Source organism: Choristoneura fumiferana, chromosome 11 (assembly GCF_025370935.1).
Source record: "Choristoneura fumiferana chromosome 11, NRCan_CFum_1, whole genome shotgun sequence".
NCBI lineage: Eukaryota > Metazoa > Arthropoda > Insecta > Lepidoptera > Tortricidae > Choristoneura > Choristoneura fumiferana.
In genome coordinates this window covers 9,914,840-9,932,209 of record NC_133482.1, presented here as the reverse complement: position 1 = coordinate 9,932,209, position 17,370 = coordinate 9,914,840, and the positions used below count along the sequence as shown (strand labels likewise).

Here is a 17,370-nt window from a genome sequence, read left to right as displayed (position 1 = left end):
TTTAGTCCACAGACAAGACAATAGAACTTTATTGGAGTTAGTTAAAACTGACACTGACAGACAAACAAATTATAACAGTAATTTTCCCGCCGTGTTTATGTTTACAATCCTTATTTAATAATTATACTGAAGAATTATTAATTATTTTGTGAATCTAGATATTTTACTGTTATATTACAACAATAATCTTCGACTACTAAGATGGGTGTAAGTAATTTCATGTTGTACTTGCTCACGTTCTATCTACGTTCTATCGAACTTACTTGACTTTTAAAGGCTCCAAATTGAATAAAAAACTGATCTAATTGAATAGTAATTGTGAAACCAGTGATAGTTTACTAATTATAAGTACATGCGCAATTTTTACTTCTTAGGGTAAGGTTATGTTAGGTGGATACATCTTAAAATTATAAATTCTGTGTAATATTTCAGAAGAAATCTACAGCTTCAGTTAGCAAGAGTAAGGAAAAGAGACAAGCTCGGAAGCTGGAGCAGTACCGGATCGCTGATGGCATGACACATGTTACTTCAGCCAACAAGCTAACAGACCTTGCTTCCTTGTGCAAGGAGCTGTTGGTTTACCGAAATAATGACCTGGATGTAGAAATGTACATTCAGAGAGTCAATGACCTTGAAAAGAGCACACTGGACTGGGCCATAGATCTCACCGAGAGGAATATGAAGAAACTGTAAGAAAACTTTTTTTTTTAATTTATGCAGAAAACCAATAAAAATGATGATGGAAGAGGTATTCTGTCATACATACACTCATAGTAGTGTTTACAGTTATGCATCTATGGGCACACCACTGCAATTACTTCTTGCACAAGTGGAGGTGGAGAGACTCGGCCTTCTGTGAATGTGGCGAAGAGATCCAACTAAACGATGGAGCACATAATATAGTGTTGCCCTGTGCACTCATACTCAGGGCCACCAGCAGACCTGTTGCATGACAATAGATGCAGTTGCATGGCTCAACAATGGTACAACATTCAGAAATGTTGACATGTTTTAGCATGTTGTTGTTTTTTGTATTCTGTAACTTCTATAATTATAAGCATATTTTCAAGTGTATGTCATACGAGTAAATAAATAAAAAAGTGCTACTAGGCTATAATTTAAAAAAATATAGTGTTAATAGCATTCAATGTATTTGCCACTTGCTCTCTTGTCACCTCAGTTACTTCCAAGGGTAATTACTTAAGAGTAAGGGTAAGGGGTTAGGTAAGGGGAGTTACCTAATTAGATACTCTTTGATAAAATTTGAGTTTAATGAGGAGTGACAAGGAGATGTTATCAGACGTACCTAGTTGGTACAGAAGAGAAGGAACAGATATACTACTTGTTTCAGAGGGGTAAATGACCACATTCAACAGTTTTAAGGAATGAAGAAAAAAAATAAGTTACTAATCATGGTCAGAAATTTATATGAAATAAAATCATTCTTTTATTAATCACTAATTTCAGTTATGAGACCTGCGCCTGGGGTTGGAACAAGGAGCGTAAAGTTGAAGAGATGAAGGATGATTCAGCTTGGTATCTCATCGCCAAAGACAACACTGGAGCTCTTTTAGCATTCTCACACTTTAGATTTGATATGGACTTTGGCATTCCTGTTCTTTATTGGTAAGTACTTCTAATATATTACAGAATATTACAATATTCAAGAAACCGTAAACATCAATACTCTATTCACTGAGTGAAAATAATGTTATGAATAAGAAATAAAGATTTACAAAGGATGGACACTTTCACAGGGTTGTCAAAATAAGTTTTTGCTGACAAAATTTTAAGCTTTTTTGCTAACAGTACTTTTTTTTTCTAGTATTTTAACGAGGCTGTAGTACACCAAATGTGACTATGTCAGCCTCATGGGGAGCCTCTGTTATATACACCACACTACAAATTTTACGCTCCCTTGCAGTACTTCATTATTGTATTGTCATTAAACTCACGACCTACAACCTCGCAATCTAAGGTGCCTCGCGCCTCGGAAAGTTTTTTTATTTCTTTGGTCATTTAAAAAACATCATCTAGGTAATTGTAATGTGTGATGTGCCATATACAGGGTGGAAAGTTGAGATAGGGCAGCAATACTGGGTTAAGACACTAACTTTAGTTAAAATACTCGGTTTTTAGTTGTCTACATACTGTTTAATTTTCTTTAAGGATAAAGGATTCATATTCGTAAAAAAACAACATGCAAAAGTTTCACTTTGCTAATTAGTACCGTACAAACTGTACGGAAAAAGAAATTTGTTTGGGTTTACTACTTAATTTTAGTAATAGATGTTTGTTTTATGGTGCGAACTTGAATTATTGAACACTGTCCCTGTTTTGTTCTTAATTCCTCTTCATCCCGGACATGTCCAGCACATACCAACAATTTTGCTTTTGCTGGAACGGTTTATGGTTGAAATTTGGTATTGAGTGAACTCACAAAATCGGTCTTCAAAATGATACCTACTCATTTTGATCTGCAAAATGATATTTAATTTATTACTAGCAATACAAGAACAATTATATATCTTCACTATCATTTGAAGAAACCAGCTTTATCTTTTTGTTTTACAGTAAAAGTACCTACAACTAAACATGAAGTAAACAAGCCCTTACATAACCGAAATAAATCACACCGTTTGAATAAATTTTACCTCATTCAACTTTAATCTACTAAAATGAATTCACAACCCTTTGTTCTCCCAAATCACAGTAATTCTGTATTATAAATTAATACATGATATAGGTTTGATTTTTGTCACAATGTTGCGATGAAATTTCAAAACGTCAAGCCTCAGAGCCAGCAAAGTTGCGGACGATAGGTGGCGTCGATGTCGTGCACAGAGCCAATACAGTACATTTATTTGTTTTTCTCATATCTTGCAAAACTTTTCTAACTACTTCTATCCAACCGATTCTTCAATTAAATGTCTTTACTTAAGTCGGGCGATAGTCAGCGATACTAGCCCTAGACTAGAGGGAGACGCCGATAGCCAGGGGTATTTTCTACAAACAATATAAGAAAAGTTCCCTCGATTTAAAATTATTTTGTAATCGGTTCCTAAATAACAGAGTTCTGAGGTAAAAAACATATAAAAAAAACAAATTGGTTACATACCAATATTTTAAAGGGTTTTCACCAATAGATAGAACAACAGTTCAAGAGGTAGGTTTACCTAACTAGCAACGCATCTCGGGCTCTGATTCCGCGCAGATGTAGTTTTGGGGAAAGGGGTGGAAAATATTAATTTTCTTTATTGTTCGCCTCTTTTTTCAGTTTTACGGGGTCGGTAGTTGTCTAAAATTTTAGGAAAATAAGAATACTAAAAAGAAAAACTATTTATTTATTTACAAAACTATTTTTCTTTTATTAACATAAATATCTTACATATTAATATTTACACTTAACGCCTACTTTATTATAAATTCAATTTGAATTAACATTATTTAGCTTTCACTTTGTACTTCCAAAGTAAACAGAGGTAAAGGCTGTTTCTTTTGAAAAGTCTTTCCTCAAAAACTAATTTTTCTTTAGGCCACCATTTAATACATCTTGTGCAAAGATATCTGAATAACAGGTATAGGATGAACGTTGTCATTATAGTTAGGGCTATACTAAGGGCGATTACATCTAGGAGAAGCTGTTGGGAGAGCGGCAGGTCGAGCGCCGGCGACCGAATGTGCCTGGCGCCCTTGTGTCTCAACACGTACTCTATCCAATACACGCTTGTGTCGAGCGGGGATAAAGGCCTGTCTAAAAATATATCTCTCAGCTTTAAAGCATTTTCTTTGTACCTGTAACAAAAAGCTTGTGTTAATATATTTATGTAAATTATCTCGAGGTTAGAATAAAATAAGTTTTTGGTAAAAATTTCATTTTAAATACAAGTTTTTTTTTGCTGACTGTACTTTTTGTTGACTGTGTTTGTATTGTCACCCACTACTACATGTGCATACCATATTTCAAGTCGATGCCATTAACCGTTGAAGAGTTCCGTCCTGTGGAGACGATCCTGGCCGGATTACCAAGATGTCACTACCAGATTATTGTTTTGTCACGCAATATACATAAGTATACCAAATTTCAAGTCAATCCAACTAATCGAAGTTGGTCAAATTTAACTTGCAAGATTTGATTACAAACAGACAGACAGACAACGGGACAGATGAAACTAAATAAAAGCTTGTAAAAAGTAGAAATCTTTTTGAAGTGTCATGCACGTCATCCATCGGTTATGACTCATCAGTCTATCTGTAAAGTCATTATTTGAATTGTTGTAAACAGGAGAAATTACAAGAAAAAAATATTTTATATTCAAGCAATAAATTCTGGTTCAAGATAAGGAGCTGGACGACGCTTCTAGGTAGAGTCATACGCGTGCCCAGCGATAACTTGTTGTTTGCTGCAGTTCATGGGTGGAGTTCAAAAATGTGGACCATGTTAACTGGTAGCTAACCACTGAGTGGAAAAAATTCCATTGTGAATTTACAATTGCATTTTTTACACTATAGCCTTTTTATACTAGTGCCTGGGTGACCGAGCTTTGCTCGGGCCTAAACTCGATAACAATCGTTTTCCCAGAGATACCACCAAGACCAAGTTAGATCGATTTTAATCCCTGAAAACCCCTACATACAAAATTTCATCGAAATCGTTGGAGCCGTTTTCTAGATCCCCAAAATATATTTATATATATGCAACAATTGCTCGTTTAAAGTTATAATAAAATTGACCAAATTTTTCCCCTTATGAGCTAGTTTGGTTGAGCACAATTAAACATATTTGGGGAAAAAATATTTTGGGAATAGCTGTGGTGACATTTTATTATTATCATTGACTTCACTAGAAACTGACTGTATCGACACACATCACAGTTTATACATTCCGTAGCATAGAGAAACGACGGGGTTGAGTAGTAGTAGGCGTGCTACACGGGCGAATTCAAAACAGTTCTAACGTATGGTTTTAGCAAAAACCCAAAAAACTTGCGGATACGTCACATCACACTAACACGCCAATGGCACGTTAACACATGGGACCCTACTCTGAAATTCGTCATCTGTGCAGTGCAAGAAACGTGTACTTACTTTGGATTACTAAGCAAGTCAGCGAGCGCTACCCGCCAGCTATCGTAGTCGAAATGTTTGAGCGAAACGAGGCGCGCCACGCCGCGGTCGCTCATGGCGCGCCCGTTCAGCGCCTGGTCTGCGTATAGCGGTACCGTCAGCATGGGCACAGCGCAAGCCACCGCCTCCTGCGTACCGAGGAGACCGCCGTGGGATATGAACAGCTTCACGTTTGAGTGACCTGTTTCACCAAAATAAACAATCAAATTTAGACTAACACTTGGCGTATTGGATTCACGTCTGTGTTTAAACGAAATAGCCCTCCAGTTTCGCTACTTTTAGGCTGATTCTTTCACTGGATTCCTTATCGTCTCGAAGTGGTCTAGAATAATTGTAACGTCAAATTTATGATAAAACAAAGTATCGAACAACTCACACAAAGTTTTGTACTGTGGAATCCAGTCCATCGTGTACACGTTATCCGGCACGGTGAGATTCCTAGCAAGCATCCTTCGGTCCATTTTGACAAGAACAGTTTGAGGCAACTCCGATATAATTTGGAATATCTGCGCAAGAGTTTCATTTGGTATTGTTTCTATTCGCGACATGGAGCCGAAGCTCCAATAGATGACCCCTTCATCGGAAGCATCAAGGAGCATTTTCAGTTCCTGAAAACCAAATTGAAATTGGCTGCTTTATTTATACTATTTATTTTGTTTTTTTTTTCATGTTTTTCTAAATTCGGACCTTCTACTGCCTATTAGAAATAAGAAGGGGAACACAACTTTCGCAACTTGAGCGATTATTTGCGAAAATACTCACTCTTAATCAAACAATTTTTTTAGAAACCTTGAAGTGGTTTAATAGACCTGTACGACATGTTGATTTTTGCTGATTTTTCCGTACCTCAAAAAGAAAGGTTCCATAATATATGGTGTGTCTGCCTAAAATATTTATTTTTATTATTTAGCACCCAAACTAAATAGCGGCCATAACAAGACACTTAGGTATACTCCAAATATCATCAATTTACGTCTTGTAGTTTTTGAGTAAAAGGCCTCTGACACACGGCCGGACGGACAGGACGAAACTATAAGGGTTCCGTTTTTGTCACTTTTACTACGGAACTCTAAAAATTTTCATATATGTACAGTATATGTCACAAAGTCGCACAACATTCCAAATGTGTTCGTGTGAAGAGAAAAAGCGCCATCTATGTTTGAAGTGTATTAGCGGTATTTACTTATTTACTAACTTAGTGTTTATAAATAAACTAGATGCGCTGGCGCTGACCTTTAAAAAATAAATTTATACTCATGTTAGAAATTTTATATTTCGCTGCGATCGTAACTAAATTATGTCCCTGCCTGGGTCGGGACACCGTATTATATTCGCATTAATCGCGTAAACATTTTCTGTCTCTTTCGTACTTATCGTAAGAGAAGGAGAATATTATTATTCGCATTACTATCGTTTCTTGTTCAATTCTTTGGTGTTGTGAAGTTCCCAATCCACACTGGCCCGCGTGGGAACTACGGCCAAGCCCTCTCATTCTGAGAGGAGGCCTGTGAACAGCAGTGGGACGTGTATCTATAGGCTGGAGGCTGATGATAATGAAATTCTTTATTTATGATGACCCATGTTGCGATGAGTGTCAACTTTAGTAATCTCCAAATCTAGCAGTAAATTTACAAAACACAAACTCAATATTATCGCCTGGTGGGATTCGAACTTGTGACATACGAACGAAGAACGAAGTTCATAACCACTTGACCATATTACTGTTATCATAAGCGATGAAAATCGGATCTATATCGGGTCGTCTTAAAATTAATCGGTAAGTCATGCGTGTTTAACGAAACTTAAAGAGGGTAGACTGAAGATCTTCAAACTACCAGGCTAAGTTTTTATTACAAAGATTTTGCTACTTGTTCAGCTGCTTGCAACATCGTTTGATCGTCTCTTTCAAGTTGAATCTGCTGATTATCGTAATTATTCTTTAAAATGAGTTCTCATCGCAATATTGAGATGGTTTAAAAGTTGTGAAATTATTAATTTATATGAAGAAGGAAAAATATGTCGGAAATTTGTAGAGAAATGTTAATGTGAGTTTTTTTTTGGTTACGTTCATCCTACCAACTTCTTCATTAAAATGATATCTACGTTATATTATTTTATGTTTATTTATATTGTTACAGATAAAAACAGTTATATTGTGCAAGACTGGTTTAATCAACACAAAAATAATGTTAAAGTCGTTCCTTGGCCTGCCAGATCACCGGATTTAAATCCCATTGAAAAATTATGAGTTGTTATAACCATGTCCAACGTTGGGATAACAAAAATAAGCGAACTCCGGAAACATTAGAAGCCCACTGTGTAAAAATAAGGGACAGTATTCGCGGCTCTAATATGTGTGAAAATCTAGTTGCATCGATGCGATTCTTTTTGCAAGCAGTTATCGACAATCATGGTGGTTACAACAGTTATTAAAATAAAATTGATAGTTACGTGTAGACCGGGTTATATACTCAAACAATTATGTTATAATAAATATATAAGGTGCGGATATTTTCAGGGTATGTAATTAATAACCTAATAATTAATTATACACATAAATTATTTAAGTATAGTGTGGTAATATTTTTGCTTCATACAAAAATACCATTCCGTTCAAAAAAGTTCATCCTCGCATTAACATTAAATTAACTGTATTTTTTTTAATTTAATTTAATTGAAACCAATTAACGACGATGCAAATAATCGATCCTTAAAATATCCGCATCTGATTTCCTAGCACACTGTATTATATGAACCAAAATATTTATCTTTATTTGTGATCCTGTAGGTATCACTTTGTTATGAAAAGTAATTATTTGATTATTATGAACAAAACTTTTAATTATACCTTGATAGTTTTGTTTTCTTATGTGATATAAGTGTGAAAGTTCAATATATGACTGTAATCTTATTATAACTGTCAGTAACACACTACAGTGGATCTACGCCATCAATTATTGATAAGTAAATGTTTAAAACTGGAAAACTTCAATTATTATAGTTTATAACGCGTACGAGTCTTATGATAACCCGGTCTCAGGTATAATTTACTTTCAAATACTATTTTTTTATTGTGGTTCGGCTTCAATCCTCTTTCAGAATCGGAAATGAATACTTAAGCTAATACCTCAATAAAATGTTAAAATACAACTTTTGATCAGGTGCTAATAAAATAACTGAAAACCACACGACACACAGAAAATATTTTTTCATTTTATTTTAAGTTAGTTGTTGAAACATCCCTAAAACATTTAATTGGCGTATGAATTCGTAATATTTAGACTGGACACAATAAAAAAAGGATTTAAAAACTCTAACACTACCTGATTTAAAACATAGTGTAATCGATTCTACTCTGTATTCTGCGCAAACTACTTTCTGGTTTTCAGTTATTTAATTAATATATTATAGTATATAATAACTGCGTCAATATTTAATGAATAGAAATATTGTTTTAGGAATAAATTTTATGTTTTAAACTTCAAAACGTGTATTATTTCTGTTGCAACGTTATCCTTTTTTTCAGTTTTTTTTATTTCCATATCAGTTATCTACAAAATTAAAATAGAAACTTAAAAATAAAAATAAGAACAAAAAACAATTCTGATATGTAGGATACGAACTTATGATCATTTACGAGTTTATCTAAGCAGCCGACCAACTCAGCTATCGCACATTGCTGTTACGGGGATAAAATATCGATCATATCATAATAACTGTTTAACAGCGCCATCTAGTTCATTTCTTGTGAACACCTAACCAAATCGTCACTCTCGTGTTCAAACGATAAGAACGTAAAGGTGTCCATCCACTTATGCAGGCATTGTACAGTCAGTACTTTGTCGTTTTACAACCACGTTAAACGCCATACAAGATTGACAAATGTGTTAATGTGTAAAGAAGTAACCAGCTACTTTTGATGCTGACTATACATATTTGAATATGCAGACCGTATGTCTATCAATGAAAAGTAGGGCGCTGTCCGTTTGTTTTGTTAGAAAACTGAAACATTAGATAATGGGTAATTTGGCAACAGTTGGCCTGCTATCGGGCATATCAGATAGGTCTTAGGTCCTGGGTCGCCGCGATAGGCGGCCTTACTATTGCATTATAATTTGGGTTAATAGTGCTATGTCGCATCGAACTATGAGTATTAACAAGTAGATGCAGCGTATGAAATATCAAAATTAACGCTCTTATGTGAACGTAAATCTTGTTAATATTTATTTCGAAATTATTAAGTATGCGTAACAAAGTTACAGTATCTATGCATGTGATACATATAATTATCGCTTGATGTATAATAAATTATTTAATAACAATGCAGTTAGAGCCACGTTTCTCAAGTTCAGGGTCAAGATGAAGGTTACTTATATAGGTACTTCTCTTCAACTAACATCTATTGATTACTATTACTATCCCATACATAATTTTATTCTGTTGTGAGCATATTTATTATCGAGAGAACAGCATAGCAAATGGGTAACGAAATGAGGTCCCTCGACGACACATCGTTACCTATTACCTATATTCCGCAAAGATCATCAACACTTTTGCTGTTACTAAATATTAGACAATAATTTCATTACTAAATATTACAGCTATACTCAACATGATGTTGATTTTAATGAATTTTTAAAAATTTATCTAGTTGTCACACCAACATTTCCAAGTCAATCTGACCACTGCACTGAAAGTGGTACTATAGACTTGTAAGATTCGTAATTACTAATTAACTTGTTATTTATTAATTTACTACATCTGAACATTGAAAGTTACATACTAGAGATTCTAATCAAATAAAGAGCAAAATCGAATGTTCTTGATTTCCAATTGCAATTGTGTGAATCTGAAAGAGGTGACCCAGTGACTTGTAAGTGATATGCATTATATTAATTGAGTTTAAGTCTTTGAAAAGATAAGGCTATCAAACGTTTCATAACGTCCTATTCATTTTCTCTGTGGTACGTAATTTTCAAGGGTTAGATAAGTCCTTTTGCTTACACTCGACTGTACCACCCCTATTACTACAGAACCCTAAACAGCGTGTGGGCCGACACGCATTTAGCCGGTTTTTTTTTTGACAGTTCCTATGTCAGAAAAAAGCTACTGAGCTGTTTCTCATTTTTGTGCGTGTAAAGTCTTTAATGCTTTAAACCGTACAAATGAACTTTAGAGTAGAAAAGGTATTTATTGGCTTGAAGTTTTTTTTTTAGCCTGTTAAAGTGTCCCACTGCTGGGCAAAGGCCTCCCCTTCTTTCCGCGGCTTGAAGTTAATAAATCCAAGATATTCTGACTCCTGTGATTAATGTACTTACTTTTGACAGTTTTTGCGAGTCGTCTAGATGCAGTCCTCCAACTTCCACTAAAGCAGGCACAAGCGGACGCACTTCATTAATGCTGAAATGGCTGTTTGACAGCACCAGGCTATAGTTTTGCGCCAACTCATCTAATTGTGGACTAGAGCCAAAGAGACGGTCTGCTATCACCTATAACCAAGCTCGGATTCAAAACAAATCCTTAGCAAACAGTACAGATATATCATAAATAATACAGAGTTTCGCGCATTTGCTTACCTGCGATGGAATTTGAGATTTTTGTTTGTACAACATCTTTGCCCAAGCAACTGATACAGTGTTTATAAATCTTTCCCAGAAGTTCATACGTTGTCCGTAGCCCATCATATAAGCTGGAATGTACGAGGTCGCTTCCGGGTTCCCGATTTGGTCGTTCACCCATGGCAGGGGCACGCTCGAGAGAAGTCCCACTACAGGCGCCAGAAACTTTTGTCCAAGCGGCAGAAAACATTCACTGCCGAATATTTCAACGATAACCAAGTCGAATGTAACTGTTGAATTGAGGAGAGCCGTTACTGCTGGTAATCGGGATACAATTTCGCAAGTTTGCACACACTCCTCGATTATTTGTTCTAAGTTGTGTATGAACTCTGGCTTGAACGACTGGTATTCTCTTGTTAGATTGTTGGCAATTTCTGGTATCGTTCCCGCCAAACTAATTTCTTCAACGTTTGGAGGTGGATTTTTCTATAACAAAAAAATCGATAAGTAAACGAACAATGTCACGATATTTTAAGTTAATGATGTAAATATTTTGAATGACTGCGCCTTTTGTCCGCGCAGGTTTAGACGCGACGGTAGTTTGGTGCGTGCCGGCCGATAAAACCGGCAGACACGAGAGGTTAAGGGGCATGCGTTTGTAGGCTCTTGGCGTGCCGGGCCTACTAATATGAAAAATCGATGTGTATGACATACAAATACTTCACTAACTGAGTCATCAACGCCCCCTGACATTTGTCCCCAGAAAAAATGTGAAAATTTCCGTAGTTACTCTTTCTGATGCAGACAAGGAATAAGAACGATTTTTTGAAAATTTGCCCTCTAAGGAGGTTAAAAGGGGAGGGGACTGTGGAAAACTTTGTATTACAAGTTGTAAGTTGTTGTTTGTTTATATTGCAATACATTTTGTATGAAATTTAATAAAGTTAAATTGAACTCTCACAGGGCGACGTCTGTATGGCAACTTTAACGTTTTAGATTAAAAATGAAAAAATTTCAGCGATTTTGTTAAACAAACCCTCGTGAAATAAATATGAGGTGAGAGTATGTTGATGCTGAAGTACTTTCATTATCTATACTAAGAAGCTTACGAGATATAAATATAAGAGAAGTCGTTTTTCGTCTCAACTTTTGACTGTAACGCGAGAAATTATACTAAAAACTGTACCAATTTTTTTGCTGTGAAACCCTGGCACGATAACAGTTCTCAGACGATTTTCGAGATAGCACCAATGAATAATTAAACAAGTGAATAAGCGTAATACTTTTATTTGTTTCGATGACGAGATTTTTAAACAACAACACGATAAATGTAACGTAACCAATGACCGCGCGTCCTTGCCATTGACCAGAGAGTTTTCAAGTTCCGTTTAATAACGTATATCAGAATTTTGGACATCACGCTTCGATGTCGTGCGATTTTATTAGGCATGCTTAGAGAGTCCGGGTCCGGAGGGCATTGTCTCCCATGCTTAAAATATGGATAACATCTTAATGAGCGTAGTTCTAATTTGTTATACTATCGACACTGTTTACAAAAAGGTCGTCAACTACGTACCACCCATATTACCTATGTAGGAACGTTCGCGATTGGACGATGGGATACATAGGTATAGCTTTTTTTTATAAAATGTTCCCGTATGATTATTTTTCTCTTTTATTTCGTTGAGCAGACCTGCTAATAAAATATCAAATAATATTTAAAAATGTTGATTTGACGCCTTACTTTGGCGGATTTATTTAATTTCCTAAGGGGATGAAAATAATTGAGATTAATTTTATTGCTTTTTGGTTCAAAAATTTACATTGATGGTAATTTAGGTACCCACCCGCAACTGGCATAAATTATCCAAACAAACAAGATAAAGCCTTTTACTCTTTAAAATTATGTTTAACACTGGCGCGTTAAACTATAGGTAGCAGTCGATTAGATAACTTTCTCACACTTCTTTCAATGCGCTCTGACTTTGTTATTGTGAAATTGTACTCCTTATCTATGCCCTCAGACTCACCGTAGATTTGAATAGATGTCAAAGCACAATACATATATATATATATATACACACCACTTTAACAATACTGGCGGTGGCCTGGTACGTCTAAAACTTTAATAAATTATTGATACGTTGAGAAGCTATGCTAACGGCTATTCTATTAGCTTAGAACATTTTTTTTTGCGATTTGCATTTTTAGCATGAAATTCTATTGATAGGTCACATCCGCTTAAATTTCCTGTAACCGCTATTCACGCCACTGTGTCAGTGGGGCTACTACGAAATTTGAAAACCGAAGTTCGTTTAATTTGTAATGTATGAAGAACTTTTGCATGTCGTTCACCGACTGAATACTGTACTGCTGTACCTTAACACCCTGTACTATGTTTATAAGTATTCTAGCAAATAAAATAATTCCATTCTATTCTATTCTATTCTAATTTTGCACTTTAGTTAACTACAGCAGTACTCTTATTGCTACGAAGTCTGACGGCTACGCTAATTTGTATTAGGCATTATGGTAAATTATACTCGGTATTTGGACAGGACATTGCAAATTGCTAGTTAGATAAATATACCTACCGTAGTAATCGTTAGTGGTGGTCCCTACCTAAGTTGGTAAGTTTTGTCGAAATAAGAGAATAGTTTAACAATAATGGTAACTTAAATTAAATTCATAACCTTACTCATTAGAATTTTTCAACTAGGTATATGTAAAATTACAATATTCCATTATTTTGTAATAGTCCATCTGGCTGTGGTAGATATCTAGCTACAAAGATTTAATGTTATAATAAATATTAAAAGTACCTTTTTATTTTTGCATTCAAAATTGATTTCGAAAATGTGTCTCTGAATGAGGGATTTAAGTCTTAATAAGACTTAGCCTCAGCCGCGTTTGACATTTTCGGCGAAAGTACTGCTTTTTACTTTTTATCGATAATATCAATATTATCGCAATTTTACTTTATCAATGCTGTTAAATTATCTAAATTAAATAACCCTTAATAATGCCTATATAATATTACTAAATACGTAAATATTAAACATTGAAGTAAAGCGATATAAACGTACCTACTTCGTATGTAATATGTAACGCTCGAACTTTTTCCATCATCGAACTCTGAATAGAATTTGGGCACAGAGAAGTTGGAATCAATGTTACATGCAAGACAATTATTATAAATTGTTTTATTTAATAAAAAAAATAAAAGAAAGGAATCCATTCCATTTTTTATTTTAATAAACCAACTTATTAAATACTGAACAAGTGAATGAAACGCGTCATTTTACCCGAAATGTTAATTTATATCAATCCGATTAATTTATATGAATTTTGGCATACTTAGATGTAGTATATGAGCCAGAGAGTGCATAGCCATAGGCTACTTTTTATCCCGGAAAAATGCACAGTTCCCGAGGGAACAGCGCACGATAATCGAATTCCACGCGGACGAAGCCGCGAGCAAAAGCTAGCCTGGTAAATGTTCACCGCCGGGGCACACATTCGCCCGAGAACAAACATTCGGATTATATCATCCAAGACCCGTTTTTTTACTTTTAAACTTTTTAATTTCATACATTGCTGTTTCAATTATAATGTATTAGATTTGCCTTCTTTTATTAATTTTGTATAATATAAAACACGATTTTTTTGAAAATAGAGCATCAAGTAATTTTATGCTGCCAATTCCAGCCTAAATGCAAACTTTATAAGCATGAGAGATGAAAATGTATTTTTGAAATTATTTTGAAGTTTGTAAAAACGTTTTTTTTTTTCAATACTTACCTACATGACTCTAGTGGGCTGCTTTTTATTAATTTAAGATAAATATTCTTAATTGAGCCTAAGTTGCCTGTAAGTTGCTTGTTCGTTTCTGAAATTGCATAATGTTAATGCACAAAAATGGAGCGACGACCTGGTTAAGATCGCGGGATCGCGGTGGATGCGGAAAGCACAAGACCGGTCTGAGTGGAGAGCCTTAGGGGAGGCATACTTATGTCCAGCAGTGGACGTCTTTCGGTGTCATCATGTCAGATGATGATGATGATGATGAGCACAAATTGTTTTTTTTGAGATCGACAGATATATCGTAATTATTAAATGCGTTTAAAACATTTCGTTTATTTATTGATAACTCCTGCCGATAAAAGTGTAAGCACTAAGAAATTTTTCTTTTTTTTGGGATGGCTTATTTATTATTATTACTATTATGGATGTTACTATGGATGGGACACAAGAACTTTCTTCCTCTCTACGAATTCTAATCAATTATCATAATTACAGTCACCAGCAATAATACCGATTAGATCAAAACATCTGCTACGCTCTATCATATATAAGAATATAAGGATAAACCCAAGATAAGGATTTAAGGGACATTGTACTCAACACTTTTTTTTGTCGGTTACCTTTTTGTATTTCTTTTTTTTTGTACAATAAAGAGAGGCCTACTGCTGTATGCCTGTACAGGTGTGATTGTGCCGAAATGAACTCAAATTATCTTCTAATTTGGGACGAATTATTTTAACATTTACTTCTATCACCTAGAATTAAATTTGTATGTTCGTTTGTTCAATCCAATTCAAGATTTTCCCAACAGTAGTTGGTTCAAAAATACCGAAATACTTACCATAGGAAAGTGCGTTATGACCGTGAGCTGATGTTCGCGTTGGGCAAGGGCCTCGATGATGCGGCCGTACATAGCGTAGTGGCTGCGAGTGTTAGTGGGCAGCACGGCCAGCAGCCGCGCCGCCTGGCAACCCGCCGCGCACAGGACTACCCACAGCAGCAGCGCCCGCATCTCTCTGCCGCCAGCTTCGGTGTGGCCAGCCACTTAGCCGCTGCTCGACTCCCGCCCCCGATAATCAATGACGTCACTATGCCCTCTGATTGCCGACGCCCGTGCCACGCGCCCTGTTTACCACTCGCGACCACCCATCATGAAAACCTTCATTCTTAGTGTTGTAGTACCCTATCTATTCGGTTGGCGCTTTATTAAGTTAAATTTCTCCGTGACCACCCGACGCGCTTTCGTTGGCTACGCTACGCTAATGACAGGGCTATTCGAGCGTTAGTCTTGTTATCGTTGTAAACATTTCTCGAGTACTCGTATGAACTGGAGGTGACCGCCGTGTTTTTACATTCTCCGGTTCACGTACACTGTGCGTGGGAGTGCGATCTTGAGGATTAGTTTTATGCCAAAATTTTACGAACAAACAATACTTATGGTACGTGCTGACTAACTGTGTCTTCGGAATGTGCATCTTTCTTTGTAGTTTCAGTAACAATAAAGTTCATTGGACGATCAAACTGGTGATGCTTTGTGAACAGAATTTCATCAGCCATATCGCTTATCCTGTAACACAGCTGGTGAAATTACTGGCTTGAAATATTCTTCATTTAGCTCTATTGGCTGGCAACGCATCTGCAATTCTTTGGGACTGCTGTGTCCATGGTTGGCCATGCTTAGGTACTTACCATCAGGTGATACATTTGTTCGGTTGCTCTATTTATAAAAAAAAATGGATTGCACAATTAATTAAAATCATCTTTATTTTCTTTGTATCTTTCCTATGGATTGTTAAGACTTGTGTGATAAAATATTTTATTTTTCCTCTTTCGAGACTGTTAGGTACATGTAACAAGTAAATTTCGTGCAACTATTTTAAACCACCACTGCTGCTTGCATTTCTGTTCTACCTTTCTTACTCTTGTTCTACCTGTATTACCTTTTACGAGTATATGGATTTTTTAGTGATTGACACCATATTTTCCGTTTTATTTTGGATAATTTTGTGAGTTTAGTGATTACAGATACAAATGTTTGCTCTTGTCCGAAAATATGCTAATTGTTTGAAATATTTTAATTATATGTCACTGTGACACTGATACTACACTTGTCTGTCACCAATCCCACCACATCGTAAATAATAATGGTGTTCTAGTCATACGCCCCAATAAAGCTCACTGGTCTCCCCACTCTTAGCATTGGAAATGTCTATTTCGTCGTGATGTATATTAACTAATATTAAGTCATCTTGTTCGATTCGTTCATGTACCGAAAAGCTTGGTATAAGGCTAAAGAAAGTGAATGGGATGCAATGACGGAATCAAGGTGCGCGGAAGCGAGATAGAGAAGCAATTGACTTGAGTATCAAGTTTCAACCGAAAAATAGTAATGCTCAGCTCAAGCCTTTATATCACGCAAATCTGTGCGAAATTATGTTTTTTTTCTTTTTTTTTTTCGAAACATATGCATCTTTGGGATTTTAATCTATCGACCAATGTTGTTAATAATCTTTATTATCTACCTATTGGTCTTCTTACTTAATGTAGATTTTGGGTGTTTTATTTTTATTTTGCAAACTAAAATGTGACATGGAAAAACCGTTCTTTCTTTTAATTTAAATGGTTTTGTAATCTAAGAGGTACTTACCCTTATAGATCCGTCATGTATGTCTGTTCATTATTTTATCCCCTCTTCACGTAACGAAAAGAAGGTAGGTACCTAATAAGAAAAATTACACCAGAGTAATGTAGTAAGTACTTATCTTTTTTTTCAAACCAGTGCCCTAGTAACAATTTATTGGTTACCAATTGACTGTTTCCTGCCAATTATTTTTTATTATATTATTATCGGCTCATTAAATTGACAATACGGATTTCTACT

The 17,370-nt window shown here is 35.5% G+C and overlaps 2 protein-coding genes across 2 annotated transcripts in view; one reads left to right on the top strand and one right to left on the bottom strand.

Moving 5' to 3' along the window:
* Positions 1–45: 45 nt before the first annotated feature.
* Positions 46–17,370, top strand: part of Naa40 (N-alpha-acetyltransferase 40) — a 54,152-nt gene continuing 36,827 nt past the window's right edge. The window contains exons 1-3 of the mRNA XM_074094490.1: positions 46–207; positions 433–689; positions 1,468–1,626. Of these exons, the coding sequence (XP_073950591.1) occupies positions 202–207; positions 433–689; positions 1,468–1,626 (422 nt within the window). The 5' untranslated portion in view covers positions 46–201. The remainder of the gene's footprint in view (positions 208–432; positions 690–1,467; positions 1,627–17,370) is intronic.
* LOC141432743 (UDP-glucosyltransferase 2-like) lies at positions 3,331–15,830 on the bottom strand. The gene is made up of 6 exons (XM_074094489.1): positions 15,331–15,830; positions 10,704–11,171; positions 10,446–10,616; positions 5,504–5,735; positions 5,089–5,308; positions 3,331–3,795 (listed from the first exon to the last, which is right to left on the bottom strand). The coding sequence occupies exons 1-6, from the start codon at positions 15,499–15,501 to the stop codon at positions 3,444–3,446; spliced, it is 1,614 nt and encodes a 537-aa protein (XP_073950590.1). The 5' UTR covers positions 15,502–15,830; the 3' UTR covers positions 3,331–3,443.